The 23,974-nt window shown below is 36.2% G+C and overlaps 1 protein-coding gene and 1 long non-coding RNA gene across 3 annotated transcripts in view; one reads left to right on the forward strand and one right to left on the reverse strand.

Annotated features, from left to right (window-relative positions):
• Positions 1-6,535, reverse strand: part of EML4 (EMAP like 4) — a 136,239-nt gene extending 129,704 nt beyond the window's left edge. Inside the window, exon 1 of one of the 2 annotated variants that reach the window (XM_026695830.2) lies at positions 6,248-6,535. In XM_026695830.2, the coding sequence (XP_026551615.1) occupies positions 6,248-6,272 (25 nt within the window). In that variant the 5' untranslated portion in view covers positions 6,273-6,535. The remainder of the gene's footprint in view (positions 1-6,247) is intronic. The other variant, XM_087932653.1, reaches the window with a different exon arrangement.
• The window catches only part of LOC113433312 (uncharacterized), a 34,051-nt gene continuing 11,427 nt past the window's right edge, over positions 1,351-23,974 (forward strand). Inside the window, exons 1-2 of the long non-coding RNA XR_015743478.1 lie at positions 1,351-1,533; positions 5,951-6,868. This is a non-coding gene — a long non-coding RNA (uncharacterized LOC113433312). The remainder of the gene's footprint in view (positions 1,534-5,950; positions 6,869-23,974) is intronic.

The raw sequence follows: 23,974 nt of genomic DNA on the forward strand, positions 1-23,974 counted from the left end.
ATTTAAGATGCAAGTTACAGCAGGGTTTTATCATCTTGAACAACCAAATTTTATCCCGCCAGTTTCTTTTCAAAAGAGACACATACAGCACATATTCTTTAGATAATTTAGACAGGTAGGAACATAATATTTAATGCACTTTGATATGATCTATCTCAATGCTAAAATAAAGATACTCATAAATAGTAAGCGTAATCTTTCCATGAGTCACACGTTTAGTTAAGAAAAACAAATAGAGCATTATATGTTCATTTCCTGTGCCCTTTTGATCACAAGTTTCAAAATATCCAGGAAAAATTATTTAACAGAATATGGAATAACACAGAGAGACTGCCAGGCTTAATAACATGTTGAAAATTATGTTTGACCTGCCAAACATTCTAAAAGAATGAGGCTCACATTCAAGATAATTTAAATAAATATGTTGTTATACTAATTAACTTTCAGACACAGACCAAGCTATTTAAAAACAGTATTTATATATGTGATTATATTGCTTATTTTAATTTTGTTGTTTGCTTTTTATTATTACAGATATACATGTCAGAGTTATAAATTAAGTTAACTGCCCTTATAAATTCTTTAAATAATTCTTACCATCAGTTTTTGTTCATATGTAATTATGGCCCAATTTATATTTTCAGTTAGAATAAATCACTTTTCCTATTTAAAAATCATATATTTTCATATACCCAGATTTAGTTATGCTTTCTTAATATATACATTACCATAAACAATTGTTCCTAAAGTGATATTTGTTAAGTTCATTAATATGTCTATTTTAGCATATTTTCTTCTTATATCTGCTTTTGTATGAGCTTTGGAGAAAAGTGTTGCAAAACTCATAAAACGTAAGCTTTAAAATACAATTGCAGTGTGACTTCTAAAAGGTTAATTGGGTAAATAATCAGTTACCAATTTCTTCCCTGAGACAATCCTGTTTTTAAGACAAACGATACTGAGGTTTCTAAGTACCTTTCAAAGACAGTCACCAACAAATACATTTCTTCAGCCTTTCTTTAGCATCAATAGATGATTATGTCTCCAAAGTAAGCATACCCAGTGCAACAGCCCACAGCAGGCAAAGTTATACTGGCCATCTTCTGGAAAAAGTCAAGACTGTGAGACTATATTTTCATGGAGGACAGTATCTTATACAGTATACCTTTTAGTTTGGGGGTTATGTTAATCAGATGTCCCCCACCCCACTCCCAGTCTGCTTTAGGAAAGCACTGATGGGTTATTTGACACCCTGTGATTTATCCTCTCAAGCTCAAGCTCAGGATTTGTGCAGCATCCCTAAACTGTGATGTAACTCACAAAACCAAATATATAATGTATGGTTGCAGGAACTGATTATGTCTACTCTAATGAAAAGAAAGACTAGGAATGACTTGATAGCAACTTCCACAAGGGCTGCCACAGAGAGGAGGGGGTCAATTTATTCTCCAAAGCATCTGAAGGCAAGAAAAGAAGCAATGGATGGAAGCGTATCAAAGACAGATTCAACATGGAATTAAGGAGAAATATCCTGTAAGTGAGAATAATTAATCAGTGGAACAGGTTGCCTAGAAGTTATGGGTGCTCTATCATTGGAGTTTTTTTTAAAAAAAATTGGATAGTCATTTGTCTAAAATTGTATAGGATCTCCTTCTTAAGCAGAGGCCTGGACTAGAAGTCTTCCAACATCCCTTCTAACTCTGTTATTCTGTAATTTTGTAATTCTGATATGTCACTCCACAAATCACTTAACAACCTACACAGGCTGCAAAAGCATATTAAATTGAGGCAGAATGTATATGAGAAACACAGTAAGCTAAATCCCAAGTCATATATATAGAAATGGAATCCAAATCTGTATCATCTAGAGCAATAGGCTTTGCTCCAAAATAAAATAGGAATTAGGTGAGAAATCTAGACAGTATATTTTTATTATTCTGAAGCTTGCCTTGAAAATATGTTTTAAAATGATACAAATAAAGATGCAACTAATAAAATATAAACCTTTTAAAATACCACTCAGGTTGGCCAGTATTATTATTTTCATAAAGTAATAATGCACAGCATTACAGTAGGAATTTGCGTGACTAAAAGTGTTTGAAACTTAATCTTTACTGAAGAGATTTCAACAGGGGGAAAAAAATATGCTTCCTTAGAAGCAATCTGACAATTATTTCTACATTCTTATCTCAGCTTTCACTTTCTACAATAAGATTTCATGTAAATATGCTTTTTTAGGAAATTCCTTAACTTATAATTTAACTTTTCAACCCCTGAATCAGCAACTATGGGCAAGTACTTCAGAAAATTTGGAAAGGGACAACTAGTTCTACTATGGGAAAACGACCCAATTTTCCAACCACTGATTCATCAAATGACTTTGACCTTCAGATGCTGAATCTCTAACCCTTTTTTCATTTCACTCCACAAATTCCTATAAAAATGTTATGATAAAAAGAAATATAGTTAAAACTGAAATGCTTATATAGTATATTTTGCTAAATCTTCTACCTTACAACAATAAAACAAATTTCACTAATGCAATAGCACCAACTTTTAATGAAATATTGTTATATTTGTACAAGCATATTTCATATTTCAACTGCATTCTACACCTGATAAGGAGCAGAAACCAAATTCTTACTTATGGTATAAATTGGTATTATGGCCACTTCAAACTACAAGTGAGAACTTAGGTAAAAAAGCAGCATTATAATCCAACTTCTTCTTAAGTTTTTTTTTCCCAATCACAATGATTTTTTTTTTCAGGAAGAACTTAACAGTATACACTGATCAGCTTACAGTATTAATGCCATGCAGATAGTTTTAGTTTTAGTTAACCTATATTTATTCAGCTACATAGATTTAGAATTTCAACAGGACTAAGGACCAGCTTTTGATATAACTACAACTCAAGAAACTAAAAATCAACATTTGGTTAGCATTATCTACAAATTCTCAATGGCAAAATATTAATTTCTATTCTTTGTGCCTTTCCAAATGAACTGGAACAAACTATATTTGAGACGTATGCTGACATGAAAACCTCATTTAGGAAATACCTTTCCATGAAAATTAACATGATCATATGGATAAAAAGAAAGAGAAAGGGCAGATGGAAATCAACATGTTGCTTAAGCATTCCAAGACTATCAGAAATATTTTCCCAAGAAGAATGGAATCAGATCTTCATTCATGCTGCCATTGTATTAGTCCTATGTGAGCATTATAATTTATATTTATTGCTATGCTATTACAAAACAGGTGTATGGATGCGAAGGTTAAATGCAATAGGCAGTTGGGTGGAGGTAAGGACATTAAGAAATTGTATTACTCTGTAGTCAAGTCACAATTTTTAAAAAAGGACATAAGAATAAAGTTCCCTTTTAAAAAACTGGATAAGTTGCTACTCTCTTGCAAGAGATTAAATGAAGTAAGCACCAAACGTTTTTCAAACTTCTTTCAAATCATACAAGAAAAATAGCTATATATTCTACCTCCAATCTTCAATCCAATTCTCCAGTCAAGCTATTGCAGAGAAGAAAAATAAGGTATCGTTACTCCAATCAACTATACTCCTAAATGTAAAAGAATATTTAGGAGTATAATTGATTGGAGTAATGATACCATACTTTGCTTGAATATTTAGGCTTAGGATCCTCCATTTTTCCTATCTATAATGTATACATTAATATGAATCTGTAACTTCATTTTTAATTGTTTCATTATGGTCATTTTTAAATGGTCCAAAACAGTTCAAAAGTATAATTACAGTTCACAAAACTAATTAAATGTATTGTACTGATGATTCCCAGGTTTCATATGACCTGCATTACATAAACTCAATTTATTCATGTATACATTTTCTCTGCCCTCCACTGCCTTGAGCCACCACTGCCACCTGTTCTTAGGACCAGGCCCTGGTGTCTTAGAAACTAATAGCAATAGCACTTAGACTTATATACCGCTTCATGGTGCTTTCCGGCCTCTCTAAGTGGTTTACAGAATCAGCAGATTGTCCCCAACAATCTGGGTCCTCATTTTATCAACCTTGGAATGATGGAAGGCTGAGTCAACTTTGAGCTACTCAGAATCGAACTCCTGGAATGAGTAGTGAGTTAGCCTGTAATACTGCATTCTAACCAGTGCACTTCTTTCCTCAATGATCACCTCTCCCACAGCCTCATAGCTCTATGAGCCCATTGCTGCAGACTAAGTTTAAATACATTCAGACTTATGATTATTTGTTCTCGTCCTTGTTTTTCCTTAGGTTTTGTTTGCTGGCTCATCATAAAAAAACTGACAAATGTCCCTGTGGGAAGACTCTCTCAAGGGAAGAACATAGTATTCATGACTTTCAGGGATTTCTCCCTCACTTCCCCTCCCTCGACAGTTACTTGCAAATTAGATAAGCACAAGATCGAACTTAAGTCTAAATGCACAGCCTTTTTATAAGGCATCAATATAACATAGGTTAGATCAGAATCATATCTCAAAGCAACGTTTTGCCATCTTGTGCAAAGATGTAACATTTTCAGAAATTTTGAAGCCATTAGAAAAGGAGTATTTTTCCTACTCTTCTCAGGAAAACAATCCAGAAATTTCTGGAAAATTGGAATAAATGCATTGTTCATTTTCATATCACCACTTACAAGTGTAAATTAATGTTGCTGTTTAAAGAACATACAATACAGTATGTAAACACTGATTTACTATTTCAATTATTATTTGGTTCTATTTATTATAATATGCCTATTAATTTATTTTACTTTACAATGTGTTAATTTTTCTACAAAGCTACAGAATCTTTAAAAAAATCTATTATAAATTCAGTTCGACAAGTTACCCCAAAAAAATCACAATTCAGGAGAAATTATCAATAAGCAATAAAACAGTTTAATGTCCTTAAATACTTAGGGCTCAAGAATCCAGGTGGAATTGACCCACTGGCCTCTAGAGTAAAAGCTGGCAATAGAAAAACCCATAAAGAAATGAGGCACTGAATCCTCATTCCTTCCTTCTTTGGTGAAAATTAGCAATGCACAGGATGAGCAGAAATGTATCTTGCTCTTCTTGCATTTGAGAGCTGTTCTGCACTGTTTGTCCTCTGTACATTATTTGAGTACAAAAACTGTAGTACTCTGATTAGATTGTAAAAAATCTTATTACATGTTAGTATTTTAAGGGAAATATAACAAATATGAGTACTTGTTTTATTGCATTCATTACAGTAAAAGAAAATATTTCACTAGAGAGATTTTTTATAAATTTCTGAAATTTACAGGGGGGACAAAATGTCCGTTTTTTATCTCTTTGTCCTGGAAGTAAGTAGAAATATTAATTTGGATTCACCACCTAAGGACAAATAACAGATTCACCTACAATAACTTCAATGCAATCATTTCCTGATATATGTGTGTGTATACATATATATGTACATATACATACATGTGTGTGTACACACAAACACATAACACAAACACACCAAGACCTGCAGAAAATCTGGAGGAGGAAAGTAACTCCCAAGAAAGAAAGAACTGAACAGGCATGGAGAGAGACTTCAGTCAAGGTAGCAAAGATGCTATCCGTTTCCTCTCCATAGAAAGACTTTTAATGCATCTACTTATGGTTTTATCAGCGCCGTTGGAGAGATCAGAACGTAGCAGGAACAAGAACCGCTCGTTTTTTTCCTTGAAAAGAGAGCAATTGAACGATAAAGTCATGTATACATTAGCGTGTACTTCGCTCCAGAAAAAAAAACAATGAATTTGTGCGTATCAGATTTGTATACTACAGTAACTTAGTTAAACGTCCTAGAGTCACTCTACTCGTTCCAATTTGTAATTTTTCCCCCCGAAATACATCCATGGTTTTTTCTCAATATTCACCAACCTCTCATTTTCTCTTCCCACCCGCCTTCTCCCTCCCTTCGCCAGTATGCATTTTTCAGGCGAACGACTTCGTTAGACAAGCCTTGCAGAGCGGAAGGTCAGGGGAAAGAATCTCCGCCGTTACACTTTGCCGCGAAAAAGCATTCACCTTGAGGATCAAGGAGGAGTCTGAGGAAGGTTTCGGGTCGCCCAAGTCCCTAGCCTGTCCCTCCGCGCGAAAGAATCCGAGGGAGGAAATGGACCTGGCCTGGAGCTCAGGCAGAGACGCGCACTTGTGTGACAACGCTTCCCCGAAACGACCGCCACCGACTCGGCTCCCGGCCGCCCCCAGCCATTTACCAGGCGCCTCAACTTACCCAAACTGCCGGCGAAACCGTCCATTTTGGGCGCTGCGGCGTTAACGTCCGAGCTCGACCTCGAGCCGCCGGCTCCGTCTGAGAAGGCAGGAGGAAGAAGCGGCGGGCGGGAGGCAACTCATTCACTCGCGCCGCGGTTGCGGCTGCCCACTCAGCACCCGCGGCACGCGCTGCCCGCTCGCGTTCCCTCCCTGCCGCGGACGCTGCTCTGGCCCCACACGACTCCGGCGCAGTTGCTCGGCAAAAGACGGGTCCGCTTGCCCCGTCCGCCTGCCGCCCGCTCGCTCCGAGACCCCCTCTCGCAGGAGCAGCAGCCGCGGCCAGTTTCTAACCCCCTCCCCCAGCCGCTTTCGGGCCCGCCCTGCAGCGGCCGCGTTGCTTTCGCGCTTCCGACTCCGCCTTCCTTTGGCAGCCGGGGCTTCCCCTCCAGCGGCGGTTGCGGAGCGCCGAGAGGGTCTGGGGGCGAGGCGGGCCTGGAGAGGGGAAGGTGACGGCGGCGTCCTCAGTTTGGTACGCCTGCGGCCCGGGCCTTTTCGAGTCAGAAGTCGCCGAATATCAGGGAGCCTTGACTCCAAGCTGCCCTGGAGCATGGGCGATTTGGGGGCAATAGCGTGTTTCAGGGTAAGGCGGCTTTTCTCGGGTATAACAACATCCCAGTAAAAGCTAACTAACTTCTTATTCTTATTCAAGGGCTGCTGCTTGCAATTAAAGAAAGACTTATTCGAGAGCCACCCGTGTAATTTAACGGGAAGCTGCCAGATGGAATGGATTCAGGATTGTAGTTCACCGATTTCTTGAGTCTGCGGAAAATTACACCCTCGTAAAATTCGCTGTCCCAATTGCCAATCTTGATTCTGCTTAGTCTGTTGTGAATTACTGTCAAATAGTGTTTTTTTTTTCTTTTTTAATTCAGACGTTTGTATACTGGCCCAGATTACTTGCCTTAAACCCATGTTAGGAAAGAAAGGGGTTTGCAGCCTTCCTACTTTAGAATGTCACCTGTGAATATTTGCTAGTTGCGAGGGGACCTGACACCAGGATTTTGTCAAGGGTTTTTTTGTACTCCTCTCCCATACTCCCATTTTGTTCAGCACAGTCTTAAAGTGTAACTTCTGAGTTCCTGAAAGTATGTATCTCTTAGACCTGTCATTTCACTGTTACACCACTATATTCTTGTGCAAAGCCAGCAAAAATTGAGGAAATACACCTAACAATACCTGTTGTACAAGCCAGATAGGTAGCACAAATCTGCTCAAGCAAAGGCACAGTAGGTATGTCTCCATATCTGTTCAAGTTTACATTAAAAAGTTACTTCTTTTAGACTAGTGAGCAAACATGCATTCTGTAGTTTCTTTGCAATACAAAGAGGAAGACAGTTATTAAAAGTCAGTGGAGATTTTCAGTCATCCAGATCATAGTTGTCCCTGAAGAGCTGAAAAAGCTTGGATGAGAAGCGAAACTTATTCAAAGAAAAACCAGAAAGTTCAGATGCCTCTTGAAAAAAGCATGGCACAGTTATTAAAACATCTCAGTTCAGTATCTGCCTGAAATATCCAATAGGTGCCTCTCAGAACATACCCACCCCCGGTTTAGCGAATGGGAAAAAAAGTTGTGATATGTCACGTGACAAAATGACACCATGAGTTTGACACCCCTGGTCTAATAGATAAAAACACTGAAAAGCTGTACCTTTTGCTTGTAACCATAATTTTGTGAAATTTGCAAGGAAGTTAATACTAAAAAAATAAAATATGTTGAAACATAGTTTTGAACTATGAATCCCTCTTGTTTCACTTGTATATTTTTTATTATAATATATAGATTGAATTGTGCAAATATATGTAGCTGAAGGGGCTGAAATTTGCATTGTGTTAATTCTTAAATAGAATTTTTATAAAATGATGTATTGTTGGTATATGTTATCAAGAGAAATTGTCTAGACTAGTGGTTCTTAACCTTTGGTCCGTGGACCCCTGGGAGGCCATGATGTCACAGCGGTTTGAGAAAGCTTCAAGAAATTATATGATTTACATCTTAAATTTTGGAGGTCTGTGGCCACAAAAGGTATTTTGTATAATTACAACACAATAAATTCTGGAAAGCATTTTAAAGAAACCATTTTCAAGAATCCATAAAATGTCATGGAACATTTCCTAAAATGCACTGACATGCAAGAGGTCTTTTCCCCAAATTCACTATTTTCAGGTAGCATTTGAATATTTCCTTGGCAGTAAGTTCATTGGATCCGTTTTATACTGATGCCTCCTTGAAGTTGTAGGTATCAAGGATTCTTTATTAACTACCAGGTAGAGATATTATTGTAGATATATTAATATATAAGTTTTCTGAGGTTTAATTAATATTAGTAGTAATTAATATATAAGCATATACTTAATGTATGCATATTTCAATACAGAAACAAGAGTGCCCATCCACAATAGTGTACCCAGTGTTACTGATACAAGTAATGCCTTCCTGTAATACTTTGCAAATCTATTTGAAAGCAAAAATGTATATAAACATACAATAGAAGGAAGAAAGAATAAATATATTCAAAGCCTATCAAAGTCACAAAGCAGTATCAACAAGCACAAATTTTTAAAAAGCATTTATTTTAATAGTAATTGTCAATAAAATAACATGCTATTTTAATAGTAGCAGCTAAAGTGCTATGACTGTTGGAAACTTTCCACAGATGCCAGGGTGAGAGCAAAGGAAAATTCTTGTGGTGTTTCTTTTATTTGCCTCACCTTTTTAAGAGATCTATCTTGCCAAACTCTTATCATTGTCAGTAATATGACAAAGCTCCAAAAGGTGGTTGCTGTTTTGGGGAATAAGGGGAATAATCTTTATCAAAATAAGTTTTTTAAAATGTTTGTGTGAGGTAACATTTCCAAAAACAATCTCCTGCCTGACTTTTAAAGTGGTCTAATCCTAAAAATATTTTAATTCCTCAAATGTAAGAAAATTTTTTTAAAAGATCTGTAGGAATCTTATTGAGTGTGAATCTACGTAGCCTACAACGTGTTAACAAGTATTAAGTGAAACAAACTCAGAAGTATTAAGTGAACTCAAACTTGTCCAGGAATGATATTAAAGGTAATAATGATGCAGGTGTTTTGTGATGGTTAGCATTTTTTTCTAATAAAATCATGGTAAATGCTATGTAATCAGACATAACATGCTCCAGTGTTTTTAGTTAGTGTAACAGGTTTCTAGGACTTTTGCAAAGAAATAAACTACATATTGTTGACAAAGAATGCACTTGCACATGTTAGATTAATTCTGGTGAGTCTCCATGATATTTCCCCTATTAAAAATACTGTTTGCCAGTGGAAGCTGTGATTTAAAACAAACTTAAGAAATTTAGCTTTTTTTTCTTCTAGTAGCAAAATTATAAAAGCAGCAGGCTGGTGAAATTAATGGAATACATTGCTCTACTAGAAAAATGTGCCTTCAGGTAGCAACCATTGCAGAAATTCTGAATGTGGGCAACTCAGAAAATCAAGTAAAGAACCATGGAATACCATCTGTGTCAGCAAAAGCTTTGGCACAGTTAACTGAATGAAACCATTTTCTTCATGGAAGTATTAATATAGCCCTCTGACATGATGAGTACAGGCTGTCAAAAATGTCTACTACCCCCCACACTGAATTTCTGCATCATTTACTCTCTGAAGCAATGCAACCTTAAGAAAATGTGTGAGGCCCATTGGCCATTTAACCTAAAATTCATTCAGGGGAGATTATTCAGTTTATATGGCTTGCAAAAATATTACTCACAAAATATAAAAAGTCAAACAGCAATATAATATCAGAGCAATAGAGAGCTTATCATCACCTTTCAAAATAGGAAGGAAAGGAAATAGAAACAAGCATAAAACAAGAGCTCATTGTCCTGCAAATGCTCTTGGTGCCAGTTCCTGATTGTCCTGCTGGTAATGTTTCTCCTAATGTGGACTCAGACGGTTCATCTACTTTAAACAACCATCCTTAAGAGTGTTTGGATTCCTCAATTAAATGAAAATTGCATGTGGGTGTGTATGGCTTCTGCAATTGGTTTCGGTTTTGGCTTCTGCAATTAAATGCAAATGCAGTGTGTGGGTATGTATACACATATATATGGACATGCATATACACACATGCACACAGCCACATAAGGCATATATACAGAGTATATACAGAGCTGCCATCTATTGCTTCATGGGAATCATTTTCCCTTAAGTAGGAATAAAACAAATCAGCATTTTCCTGCTAAATGTTACAAAAGGATCCTTCAATAAAATGTTTGCTGTTTTCAAGATTTCAGACATTGCAAACTTTAACATTCTGTTCCATTTTTCTTCAATAATAACATTGTCTTTCTCATATCTGCTGAATATCATTATTGAAAATAGGGTCCATGTTAAAGGATTCTTTTTTATTAAATATTATTGTACTTTTCCAAACTAATGTACAGGTAGTCTTCAACTTACAACGGTTCATTTAGTGACTATTCAAAGTTACATCAGCACTAAAAAAATGACTTATGACTATTTTTCAGACTTACAACCTTTGTAGCATGCCCATGATCATGTGATCAAAATTCAGATGCTTGGCAACTGGTTCTTACTAATTACCATTGCTGTGTTCCAAGATAATGAGATTTTCTTTTGCAGCCTTTTGACAAGCAAAGTCAATATGGAAGCCAGATTCATTTAACAATTAGGTTACTAACTTATCAATTGCAATGATTCACTTAACAGCTATGGCAAGAAAGGTCATAATATGGGGCAAAACTCACTTAACAAATGTCTCACTTAACAACAAAAATTTTGGGCTCACTTGTGGTCAAAGGCTACCTGTAGGTGCCTCATTTGCATTGTAGCACTATTACAAGAATTTAGATTGTTCTTTGAAACTTAGTATAACTTTATTATTACTTTGAATGTAAACTAATCGGCATACGTTAAAATGAAATTTTGTTGCATACAGCTCTCAAAGGATTGCTACTTTCAATAGACACTACATAAACATCACTAAATAAATAAATAACTTGTGTGCCTTTTCCTCCATTCATTTTAGACTATACAGTCTCCTATCTTTTCCCTTCTCCCCATTTCTTTTTGGAGGATTTTGAAACTTTCAAGAAACAGCATTCTCTGACCACTAAAGTTGCTCCATGTTCATAAACTGTTTGGGATTTCACTTTTATGCTGTGGGATAGACCTTGTATCTCTTTTTCCCATATACCCGAACTCAGTGAGAAAAATGGGGATTGTCATTACTGGTCCACCCTTAAATCATTTTGGCTAAAAGTGGAATGAAAATAAAGTCTTAATCACTGTTTTGGTCAGTATTCACATTTATGAATTACACTTAGAAATGTATAGATTCTTATAGAATTTATAAAGCCATGTTCAAACTTTGGGATAACCTTTCATCTGCCACCTAACCCTCTTGCATGAATGTTGTTACATAGCCCTAAGTAAAATATGAATTAATTTCTAAATTTTTAGAATTGAAGATATACTGTATATCAATTTCTTGAATGAATTCTGCTCATCCAGAGAAGGAACATTTTCTTTCTTTTCAATTTCTCTTTTAATTGTGGATCCTGCTTTGTGAACACCATTCATAAACAGAATTATTATGTTGCAGAACTGCAATCTGGGTTTCCCCAAGATGGCATTCCAAAATTCCTACCAAATGTTTCCTGGAGATAAGGGAGATAATGTCTCTTCTAAGCCAGCATGTTAATCAGATTAACTTTCAAAGCATGGAAAAATGTTTAGCCATCATATTATGCATATTGTATTCATAATCTTAAATCTCTCACCTAGATTTTACAGTTTCTTTAGATATTGTCAATACCTCATGGGAAGCATACTAATTTTTCTTCTCTCATTTCTCATAACTGCAACTTCATATCAAAGAATCGTGGCTATTTCATATAAATATTTCAATCATTTCCCTGCTTTATCAAGAATAAATGTACATACATTTGTAGCCATAATAAATAAGTTCATACATATTTCCCAAGCAAAATGTTTACAAATTAGATATAATTAACATTTCTAATAATTTTCAAAATATTCTTTGTAACAATAAATGGACGCATTTACAAAGATGGTATCCTTTCAATAAATAAGATACTCTAAATATCCCCTCCTGTGTCTAGAATCCAAAATATAAAAGGGATAGACCTTGTATCTCTTTTTTCCATATACCCGAACTCAGTAAGAAAAATAGGGATTGTCATAACTGGTCCACCCTTAAATCATTTTGGCTAAAAGTAGAATGAAAATAAAGTCTTAATCACTGTTTTGGTCAGTATTCATATTTATGAATTACACTTAGAACTGTATAGATTCTTATAGAATTTATAAAGCCACTAAGTCCCAGCCTCTGCTCAATGCAGGAATTCACATTAAAGCATACCTGACAGATAGCTATAGCCTCCACTTGGAGAATATCACCTCTTTTTATAATTGATTCCACTGTTTTATATCATATGCTATTATGTCTAGAGACTGTTGAGAGTATAGATGAGGCCAAATGGACTGAAACTGAACCAGGGAAGATGGAACTCCTGTTTGTGCATCAGGATTTTCTGTCAACTCTAGTGTTGTTTTGATTGAGGTCCTATCTTAAAGGAGCAGATCTGTGACTTGAGGTCCTCTAAGATTTACTGCTATTTGAGCAAATGGAGACTGTGACCAGGGAGGCTTTTGCCTGGCATACCAGTTGCAACTTGGCCAATAAAGAATTCTATTCTATTCTATTCTATTCTATTCTATTCTATTCTATTCTATTCCATTCCATTCCATTCTAACCCTTTCTGAGGTACAAAGTTATTGCAAGAGTAACTCACACCATCACCAACACAAACAAAAATCAGGGCCATTGCAGTCTGCTTTACATGGACTTGACTTGAAGTTGCCCCAAAGTTCAGATGGTAAAAAAAATGCAGTTGCTCATTTGTTAACAGGTTGCCCTGAAAGTACATTATGCCTGTGCTTCAGGACCCCATACGGGGTTCTGACAGTCATATGGGTGCAATTCAGATTTTTAGTTTTGACCTATAAAATTTTATATGCTTGGAACATGAATGTCTACAGCAGCAAGTCTGACCCACAGGCTATATGTTATCCTGGACAGCTAGTAATGTGACCCCACAATATAACAAAAAAGATTAAAAGTAAAGTATGTTTGTTATTTATATATATTATCTGTATTACATATTTATATGCTAACCAAGACAATTCCTCTTTACTTAGCGTGGCCCAAGCAAGCCAAAAATTAGACACCTATGGTCTATAGCAGGGGTGTCAAACTCGGAGCATCATGACAGTGTCACGTGACGTATCTGGACTTTTTCCCCCTTGGGCCACAAGTTTGACACCCCTGGTCTACAGGATTCTTTTCTCTGATAAAAACCAACCTGGATGATGTGGGTTCTACATGATTCAATGGTTCAAGTTAAATAAATAAATACTTGCTCAATTCTGTGTTCAATTCTTATTTTAAAGTTATTATAATGTCTGTACTTTTCATCCTAAAGTTCAATAAACTTCAATCCATGGGTCAGAATCCCATAATCTGACTGTTCTTTGTGAATACTCATGACTGTATTCCAATGTATTCTATTCAAATTTAAGGCAATAGATCTAATATATAGCCTATGTTCTTATTTATATATTATTATAAAACAACAAGCCCTTCAGGTAACTGATACTGCAGTTAATATTTGATTAGTAAAGCAGAATGGAAGGTCATCTGAAATTGCCCTTAATTATTTACTTGCTTGTACATATAAATAAAAATTGAAAAACTCTGAAACATAACTCACCTTATCGTCATAGGAGTATATACTATATAGTGCAATATTATTATTGATTGATTATGAAATCTTAATCTTTGAGCATTTCCAATTATTCTGTTATCTTGACTTGCCATACATTGTAATTCTTGAAAACCTCTAGATTCTTTCTTCTAGAAATTTCAGTGAAGCTGAGAGCAAAAAAAGCTGATTCTGACCAGTGTCTTTTGTTTCACAGGTTGCAATATCCCCAGTCTATAAATCACCCTCCCCCACTCTAACCTGTTTTCTATTGCTATTTGAAATGGTCTGTATTATGTGCTGGCAAAAGAAATTGATTACACTTTTTTCCTCATTGCTTTATGTAAGATTCTTTTTACTTTGTTTACTTATTATAAAAGTGCTTTAATCTATTAAGTAAACCTTCAGTTGAATGTTTAACCAGATATTGCTTCATTATAACTTGAAAATAATAACAGAAAAAGAAATTAAAATTGCAGGGATAAGAGTCCTGCCAAAACAGAGCAAAAAAAAAAAAAATCTACTCTATCCCTGTATTATTACATCCAGAAGCCTCCGAAACCCAGAGTTTAGGAGTGCAATGGGGAGGAGTATTTTTTTTTCTATTTTCTATTTTTACTGTTTGTAAGCTGCCTAGAGTTGCTGTGAGCTAGTAGGAAGATGATAGATAGGTAGGTAGGTAGGTAGGCAGGCAGGCAGGCAGGCAGGCAGGCAGGCAGGCAGGCAGGCAGAGAGACAGCTTCCATCTTTGTTTCTAGAAACTACATCTGATAGCAAAGACAGCAAACTGTTATCATTAGTTATTACTGGGGCAATAGTTCCATGGTACAGCACATGTTCTGCATACAAGTGCTTCAAAAAACAATTTGATATAACCTGTGGAAAAAAATAAGAGTACAGAGATTGAGAAATTATATATATTTCATTACATGAATAGAGAACATCATCAGTGTTTATGAGTGTGATGATGGAAACTGTTGATGTTATCTAGTCAGGTAATGAAACATCAAGGACTCCATAGTGAATCCAATAAGCTATATCCATTAAGCATGGCTCCTATAAATTCAATAGTAAACCTCACATGGATTTGACTAGAAACCATATTTAAACAGTTTATTTTCTTTCCTTTTACCCCGTTAGGCTTGAACAAAATAGTGTTTCCATTAATGTAAAGGTGGAAAACTGCTAATATATTTCAGTTCAATAATAAGCTTCCCCAGGATGAATAAAAACGCTTCCTAATGTATATTAAATACTTTTAACTTCAGAATCATACTTTTTGAAATCCCACAAGATACAAGGTACCAGGATAGAGTTCAAAAGCACTGCAAGTCTATTCCATGCAACCTATACATAAGAATCCGAACTACTAATGGTCAATGTGAATTGGCACCAAATAAGAGTCAATGGATTTCAAAGTGTGGGGGGGGGGTAATTTAGGTCTCTCTCAGGGGCTTCAGACTGATGAAGCATTTTACCTCAGGCTCAGCCTGATCATCTCCTACAAGGCCTTGAGAGGTTTTTAAGTGGTGTGTGAGTTGGGGGAGGCCAGGAGAGACTGTGCATAGGCAGTGGGGTGCTACAGGTGAGAGCGATTGATCAGAGCAACTTGTGATTTCCCTGTTGGCTTCCACATTACCTTTTTTTTTTTGTGGGAAGCCAGCAGGGAAGGTCACAAATGGTGTTCATCTGACTTTAGCTCCCTGTAACATCGTAACTGCAAGCTGAGCATCTGAGCTCCTCATCACAATCACATGACTTCTGTGGTAAAATTTTATCAACCAGTCATATGTCCTTTATTTTAACAGAGCTCTGAATGGTCACTGAACAAATGGATGTAAGCCAAGGACTACCTTTCATAAAAACGAACAATTGTACAGTTCTATTTTAAGGATTGCTGAAAAAGTACTTGAATTATTAGTGTTATGAAAATTGTCTCGTTCCAGGAATGGAATATTTCATTATCCTCTGGACTATACGTGAAACACTACAAACCCTTTCCAGTTTAAGTTCCAGAAGATTTATTTCCCTCTAGCTACTGGTTTATCCCTTGAACAGTATATTTTGTACAACCTTACAAAATATATTTTATCATTACTGAACAATTTTGGACTGAGGACTATACTTAGTTTTGAGAACCGACAATCAAAATATGAACAGAACCAGGACTTAAATTTGATTTGATTTAAATAAAATAAAATCACTTCCCCTATATTTAATCATTTATCTGTGTGTATGGAGATTTCTGCCCCATCCAATACAGAGGCCCAGATTGGAACTCCAGAATTGGCTCAATCTGATTCAGATCATTTGAATGACCAAAATCAGCATGAAATGTGGAAAAAGAGAATTCCATTCTTTATAATCTGGCACTGAAAAAGATAAATGACTATACATTTTATGTTTTTTTTCAACAGCAATTTGAGGTCAAGATGGAATCTTAGAATTGTTTCAGATTTCATGGAAAACACTGCAGAATTCTTAAGCTGTTTAAATATCCATAATCTTTTGATTTGAGATAAAAGTATGATGACATTTTCAGCAATACGATCCATGTCAAATCTCAAAAACGGCATTCACCACACTGAGGAGTCAGAGAATGTTGAATATTGGGGAAACTTTGGAGTCTTAAAGTGAAAATATAAGAGAATAATCTATCTGAGCATAACATAATTATTTGTTCCGCATCGTATCAACTACTTACTGCATCTCACAAAATTTCAGCACACCTATGTTCAGGATGAATGACTAGCTGAAGAGAAAAACAAACTAGGGATTTCTTCCAAATCTTTCCTCTGGATCTTTATAACTGCTAGGAAATTACCAAAACTCCCCTAGTCACAATGATATGATTTATTTGAAAGCAAAATTACAGATCACCAGATCAGATATTCTTCTCTTTCCAGCCATGGAATTTTATTTAAGCAACAAAAGACATGTTGTATTTCTTCATGCTGCAAAAATTATGAAGAAATGAAATTATGAAGAAATTATGAAGAATGGAGTTTCATGGCAGTCCAACATCTGGCTGAACCCAGTTTAGAAGTGCTTGATCCAAATTTGAAATAAATGAAAATGCATTCTGTTCACCTTGCAATGTAGGCCTCACCAAAGATGATGTACATTTTTAATATTTCTTGTTTTCTCTTAAAATTTGGACACAAATTTTAGAATGCTCTGTGAGCCACATCTAAAAATTGAGTATGGGGGAGGAGCAAGAGTGTGTGACCTTGAATGTGAATGTGTGGCCTTACATGTAAAAACATTTTTATTTTTATTTTTATTTTATTTTCATATTTTATCTTGCCAATATATCCACAATTGTATATTTATTAATCAGATTTATGCAACTTGTACAAGAAACTCTGGGCTGTTTACAATAAGAGAGAGCAAAAAAACCCCCACAAAAAACCCATATAAAAATATACAAAGTTAAAAAGACAGACCATTCTCAAGGCACCAGCCACTCCAGAGCTGTGCATCACTCTCAGATTTCCATATTAGTTGACAGACCCAAGCTTTAATACTCTTCTGAAGGCCAAAAGAGTACTAATCAACCTCACTTCCAGGTTTAAGATGTTCTACAAGGTGGGAACAATGGCAGAAAAGACTTCCCTCGTAGGCCTTGCCAGTCAAAATTCTTTGCTGATACAGTCTATAACAATGTCCTTCCTGCTGGATCAGTGGAATGGGTGATACAGTAGGGATGAGGTGGTTCCTCAGGTAATCTGGGCCTATGCCATGAAAGGAGATTCCTGGAGATGTTCCTACTTATAACCCACTTCTATGAGATAAGGGTAATGGAGGCCAGGAGGCACTATTTTTCACTTGGTGTCCTGGCCCTGTGGAATAGTTTCCTCTTAGAAAGAAACATTGCTACATCTCTTTTAACATTTCTGAAGTTTCTGGAGACAGACCTTTTCCAGTGTTTGGTAGGTGATTTGTCATTGCTACCTTTATTGTATTGTACTTTATTATTGCTAGAAGTTTTATCATTATAACACAGATTGTTGCTTGATCTTTGTTTTTTCAATTTACATTCTTACCATAATGTTTTAAACTTTTAACTATAAATTATGAGTGTTTTGTTGGCTGAAGTGGTAAACTGCCATTTCTTCTTAGTTTGGCAGCAGAAAAGTGGAATAAAAACATTTAGTTCAAAATATTTAGCACTTAGATGTTGTGCTGCTATCAAGAGACAGGATTTTGGATCCCAAGTTCAGAAGAGTCAGAGATGCAGGATGGGCAACATACAACACTATGAAATAGATGAAATAACAAGGGGAGGGGATGTCACTCCAAGATCTCTAAACCTAGAATCGAAAATTAATCTCCTGCAATGGTACTTGTAAGCATATACATTTTTAGATTTTATCTCTCCTTTGCAGAAACACAGAATAAAACTTCATACTTAAAACATATATGGTAATTATATTTCCACACAACAGAATTATTGGGGCAGGAAGAAGAAGGAATCTTTGAGTTTTCTAAAAATTGTTTACTTTACATTAGAACAAGTGGCCTCCAGGGAAATGTACTCTGGTATCTTTCATCTCTTGCTTGATTCTACAAAACATAAGTTGCTTATTTTTATAGCAAATAGGTTGTTTTTTTTAAAGGAGGCGAGGCAAGCTAAGAGATAAGTTTGGGAGCCAAGCTGAGAAATAATTTTGGCTTTTAATTTTAGGCGGCTGCAGGGTGGGAAATGCTTCTTTCACTATCTTGTACTTGAAAGGCTTTGATATCTACAGCTGTGGAAATCAACTTGCCATATATCATCAATCCTTAAATTCCATGAAGATGGAATTTCAGAATGAGTGAAAAAGGAGAGAGTATACTCATATTAACCAATGTGAATTATGTCTTCAGTCAAGATCAGTCAAGAATTTAGCCAGAATACCAAATCTTTTCATCTGATTGCATGGCTTTTATTTCTTAGAAGGGGGGGAGGGGGGCAGAATCTTCTCCATCAGTTGGAGTCATAATTGTAAGAAATCAAGCTTTGAAGTTGGGACTTAAGGCCAAAGATGGCAAAATCAATCTTATTTCACATCACACCAGAGAGATTAGAAGCTACTGTTGAAAGTATTGTACTTCATGTTATCCCTCCTTGGTGAGGTTGCTAAAGTTATAGACATGTCATCACCATCTTTTCCTCCAAAGCTTCTCTACCTTCCTCTAAAAGCACTGGGAATAAGGAAGAAGATGATGGTTGTAGATGCTCTGTCCACCATATTCATTCCAACACTGGACTGTAAACTGAGTTTTTCAGTTGTGACTCTCTTGAAGTGGATCTTCCTGCCTTTAAATCATCCAGGATCATCAGTAAGGCAATTTCATCAATTGTCCAGTTCATCAAACAGCTTTTGATGATATTTGGGATATTGGAATAATTTGGGCCTTGTAAATGGATATACTTTTCATTTTTTAAACCAGGACTATAAAAGGTACAGCTTATGACCAGATGTATCCCACCGGCATCAAATTTGTAGTCCCCATATCCATAAAATGAATCGAGTACAATAATTACAGGGCTTTGAGGGAATTGGCATCTGGAACCTGCTCCTGTCTTTGTCGTTGTAACAAACTGCACTGTTTGGTTTGGTGGCAGCCAGAGGCGGTATGCAGCAGGTTCTGGCCAGTTCTGGTGAACCGGTAGCAGAAATTTTGAGTAGTTCAGAAAACCAGCAAATACTACTTCTGATACAGATTTTACAGTATCCTTCCCCTGCCACACCCACCAAGCCATGCCCACAGAACCAGTAGTAAAAGAAATTGAATCCCACCACTGGTGGCAGCAGTGCCTCAAATAGAAGGTCCTTACAGAGAGTGATAAGGACAGCAAAGAAGATTATAGGAAGCTTGCTTCCAGTTGTTTGTGATATTGCTTATAAGCGCTATTTGCTTGGAGCTCAAAGCATTGTTAGAGACCCCACACACCCATTTTACAGTCTGTTTCTGTTGCTCCCCCCTGGGAGGAGGTTTCAAAAGGTTAAACACTTATTCAGTGTTTCCTGGAGTCTTGATAACTACCGGTGCCTTCAATGAATAGCATTAGTTTGACTGAAAGGCTTCTGTTTATTATTGGGCTTATTATTTTAGTGGTGTTTAAAAATTACTGATTTGAAACAGTTTATGGTTTAACATAAACTGGAAATGCTTTTAATATAGAACAGGAAATATTTTGCTCTTCTGCTTGTAAGGATTCCTGGACAGGCACAGGATAGAAAGTAGAGAGGAAGACTTTAAACCCGGGGTCTTCAAACTTTACAGCTTTAAGACTTGTGGACCAACTCCCAGAATTCCTCCTCCAGTCATGTTTGCTCAGTAATTCTGGGAATTGAAGTCCACAAGTCTTAAAGGTGCCAAGTTTGGAGACCCCTGATTTAAACCCATCATTTTTCAGAATCTAGTTCTACTACTGTAAATGGCTCCTTGGGTGGGACCTATCATGTCTTTGACTTTCCAGTGGTCTTTAGAAGTAAAGGACAACAGACGCAAGGCAATTTTCTTGATATGTGTGGATATACTCTTTAGTAACATGACAATCCAGACACTCAGTAACTCCAGTAATTAAACTGGTAGTCTCTGGACTTGCTGCAGTGCTTGAGAAATAGCTCTCTGTTTCTGCAACCAGTGACAATTTTTTAAAAATCACGGTCTCTCTATATATATTGTACATACATCCATACAAAAATCACCACAATGATGGAATCCCTAATTATAACTTCAAAAAAGGACAATCTCTCATCCCTTGATATGCAATTTCTATTCACTGGATGCAATACTGTAGAAGACCATTACAACATATTTTTACTTGAAGTCAAAAGAGTCATCAAACTATATGTACCAATAACAACTCCAAAAACCAGAAAAAACAAATTACCCATAACAATAAGGAAACTTCAATCCAAAAAGAAATCACTTTGGCAGAAAAACAAATCTGTTCACGTTGCCAACTTCAAAAGCCGATACAAAAATTTATGCCACCAGATAAAGATTGAACGCACCAATTAGCACATTAAACAAGAGGAAAACCTTTTACGCACCAATTCCACCCGCGCTTTCTACAATTTTGTAAACAACAAACTAAAACACTCAAGGTCAATCCCACCCCTGAAAGGTCCTAATGGCAAAGACTGCAATGACGACACCAATAAAGCCAACCTCTTTAACACATTCTTTGGCTCAGTATTTGTAAATAGCAATGGATCATGCCCAGTATTTCCTAGTCAAACCACAGACAACTACAATGATCAAATACAGGGGTCGCCAACCTTTTTGGACCTCAGGGACCACCAAACTCATAATTTTAAATCCCAGGGATCACTAACCGGTTCTGTGGGCATAGCTTAATTTGTGGATGTGGCTTGGTGGTCATGTGACTGGCTGGGCATGGCTTGTATGTATATATTATACATATTTATATAAATATTGATTTTTTTTATAAAAAAGAGTGACTTTTACCCAAAATCAGGCAAAGCCACGGCCCACTGGTTGGTGACCGCTGATCTAATACATATCGATTTTAGAGAAGACAATGTTGAAAAACCACTACACAATCTAAAACCATCTCTATCTATTGGACAGGAAAGAATATGTGCCTACTTCTTCAAAAAGCTATCCACTGCCATAGCTGAACCTCTAAGCATAATCTTTGAAAAATCTTTCAGGACCAGCTCCATGCCAAAACTATGGTCACAAGCCACTGTCATCCCCATCTTCAAAAAGGGAGACCCCAGCCTAGTTGACCCATCTTTATGCTGCATCACCTGTAAAGTCATGGAATCAATTATTAACCAATCCATCATCCTCCACTTAGAGACAAACAACCTACTCTCTAATAAACAATTTGGTTTCAGAAAAAACTATCCTGTAATCTGCAACTCTTACACTGTAAAAATATATGGACTACACAACTCGATCAGGGCAAAGCAATAGACTCAATCTACATAGACTTCTGTAAAGCCTTTGATTCAGTGGTACATGACAAACTACTCCTAAAATTAAAATCTTATGGTATCTCTGGACACCTGCATAACTGGATAGAAGCATTCCTGTCAAACAGACAACAACTGGTCAAAATTGGGAGCGTCCTATCAAATTCTGTACCTCTCAACAATGGTGTCCCTCAAGGCAGTGTTCTAGGACCAACTCTTTTCATACTCTATATAAATGACCTCTGTGATCATATCAAGAGCAACTGCATTGTCTTCGCTGATAATGTAAAGCTATTCAACACCACAGACAATACTGCTACCCTTCAAAAAGACCTTGACTATGTATCAGAATGGTCAAACAAATGGCAACTTCAAATCTCAACAAATAAATGTTCTATCATACATATTGGCAAAAAAAATCAGAAAATAAAATACAGGCTGAATAGTCAAGACCTTGTTGATGATCCAAACTCTGTCAAGGATCTTGGAGTACTCATTTCTAATGATCTTAGTGCTAGAGCCCACTGTAACTACATAGCCAAAAAGGCGTTAAGAGTTGTTAACCTAATTTTATGTAGCTTTTTTCTGGTAATATTACACTACTAACTAGAGCATACAAAACATTTGCTAGAGCAATACTCAAATACAGTTCATCTGTCTGGAACCCACATTACGTGTCTGATATTAACACAGTTGAGAAAGTCAAGAAATATTTCACAAGAAGAGTTCTCCACTCCTCTACTCATTGCAGAGTACCTTATGCCACCAGACTTGAAATTCTAGACCTAGAAAACCTAGAACTATGCCGCCTTTGGTCCGATCTAAGTATAGTAAAAAAATCATACATTGCAATATCCTACCTGTCAATGAATACTTCAGCTTCAACCATAACAATACAAGAGCAAACAATAGATACAAACTCAAGGTTAATGGTACCAAACTTGATTGCAGGATATAGGACTTCAGCAACAGAGTGGTCAATGTCTGGAATACTCTGCCTGACTCTGTGGTTTCTTCCCCAAACCCAAAAACTTTTACCTTAGACTGTCTACTATTGACCTCACCCCTTTCCTAAGAGGTCTGTAGGAGGCGTGCAAAAGCACACCAACATGCCTACCCTCTCTGTCCTATTGTTTCTTTTATTTTTTTATTTTTCTTATATGCATCCATGTATTCATAACTATGTTTTTACTTATACCTATTATCTTGTAAGCAATTGACAAACCAAATAAATAAAAATAAAATAAATAAATTGTATATAAATTGCTTTCATATATGCCAAAATAAAAAGTAATCTAATTTTCCTTAAAAAAAAAAAAAAGTATTTCTAGCAGGACTACTAGATTCTGTAACAGTTTTCTTCCCTATGCCTTCTGTCTGGTAAACTTGCAAGATTTGTTTTTCTTGTCATGCACATGTATATATCCGGACTATACTGCCTTGTTTTCTGTGTCATTCTGTGTCATATAATATAGGTGGGTATTTGTATAATATACATTTGTTTGTTTCTTTGTTTATATTTTTGTCATGTTTATGTAGTGTATATTGGAGATGGTGACCCTTTCAGAGCTGTATGCAATGGAATTTCATTTTAATGTATATTGATTAGCGCACATTTAAAGTGACAAAGTTAGTCTAAGTCTACTTTGGGACTGTATAACAGAATAACTGAATTGGAAGGGACTTTGGAAATCTTCTAGTATAACCCCCTGGTCAGGAAAGAAACTCTACCATTTCAGACAAATGATCTTTGTATCTTTTGACATATCACACAAACCCAGGACCACTTTTCAATCATGGATCAATAATATTTCTCTGAAGAGTGGGACAGAAATCAATGAAATGCACATATGATAGAAATAGGCACACATTTGAAAAAGGAGAAAATCAGCATCAGCCATGAGCCTCTCCACATCATCATGCTGGCTCCAAATGCCAGGCCCGACTTTAATTTATGTTTGATAT

The sequence above is a fragment of the Pseudonaja textilis genome, chromosome 1 (assembly GCF_049901715.1).
Source record: "Pseudonaja textilis isolate UNSWEBS1 chromosome 1, rPseTex1.2, whole genome shotgun sequence".
Taxonomy (NCBI): Eukaryota; Metazoa; Chordata; class Lepidosauria; order Squamata; family Elapidae; genus Pseudonaja; species Pseudonaja textilis.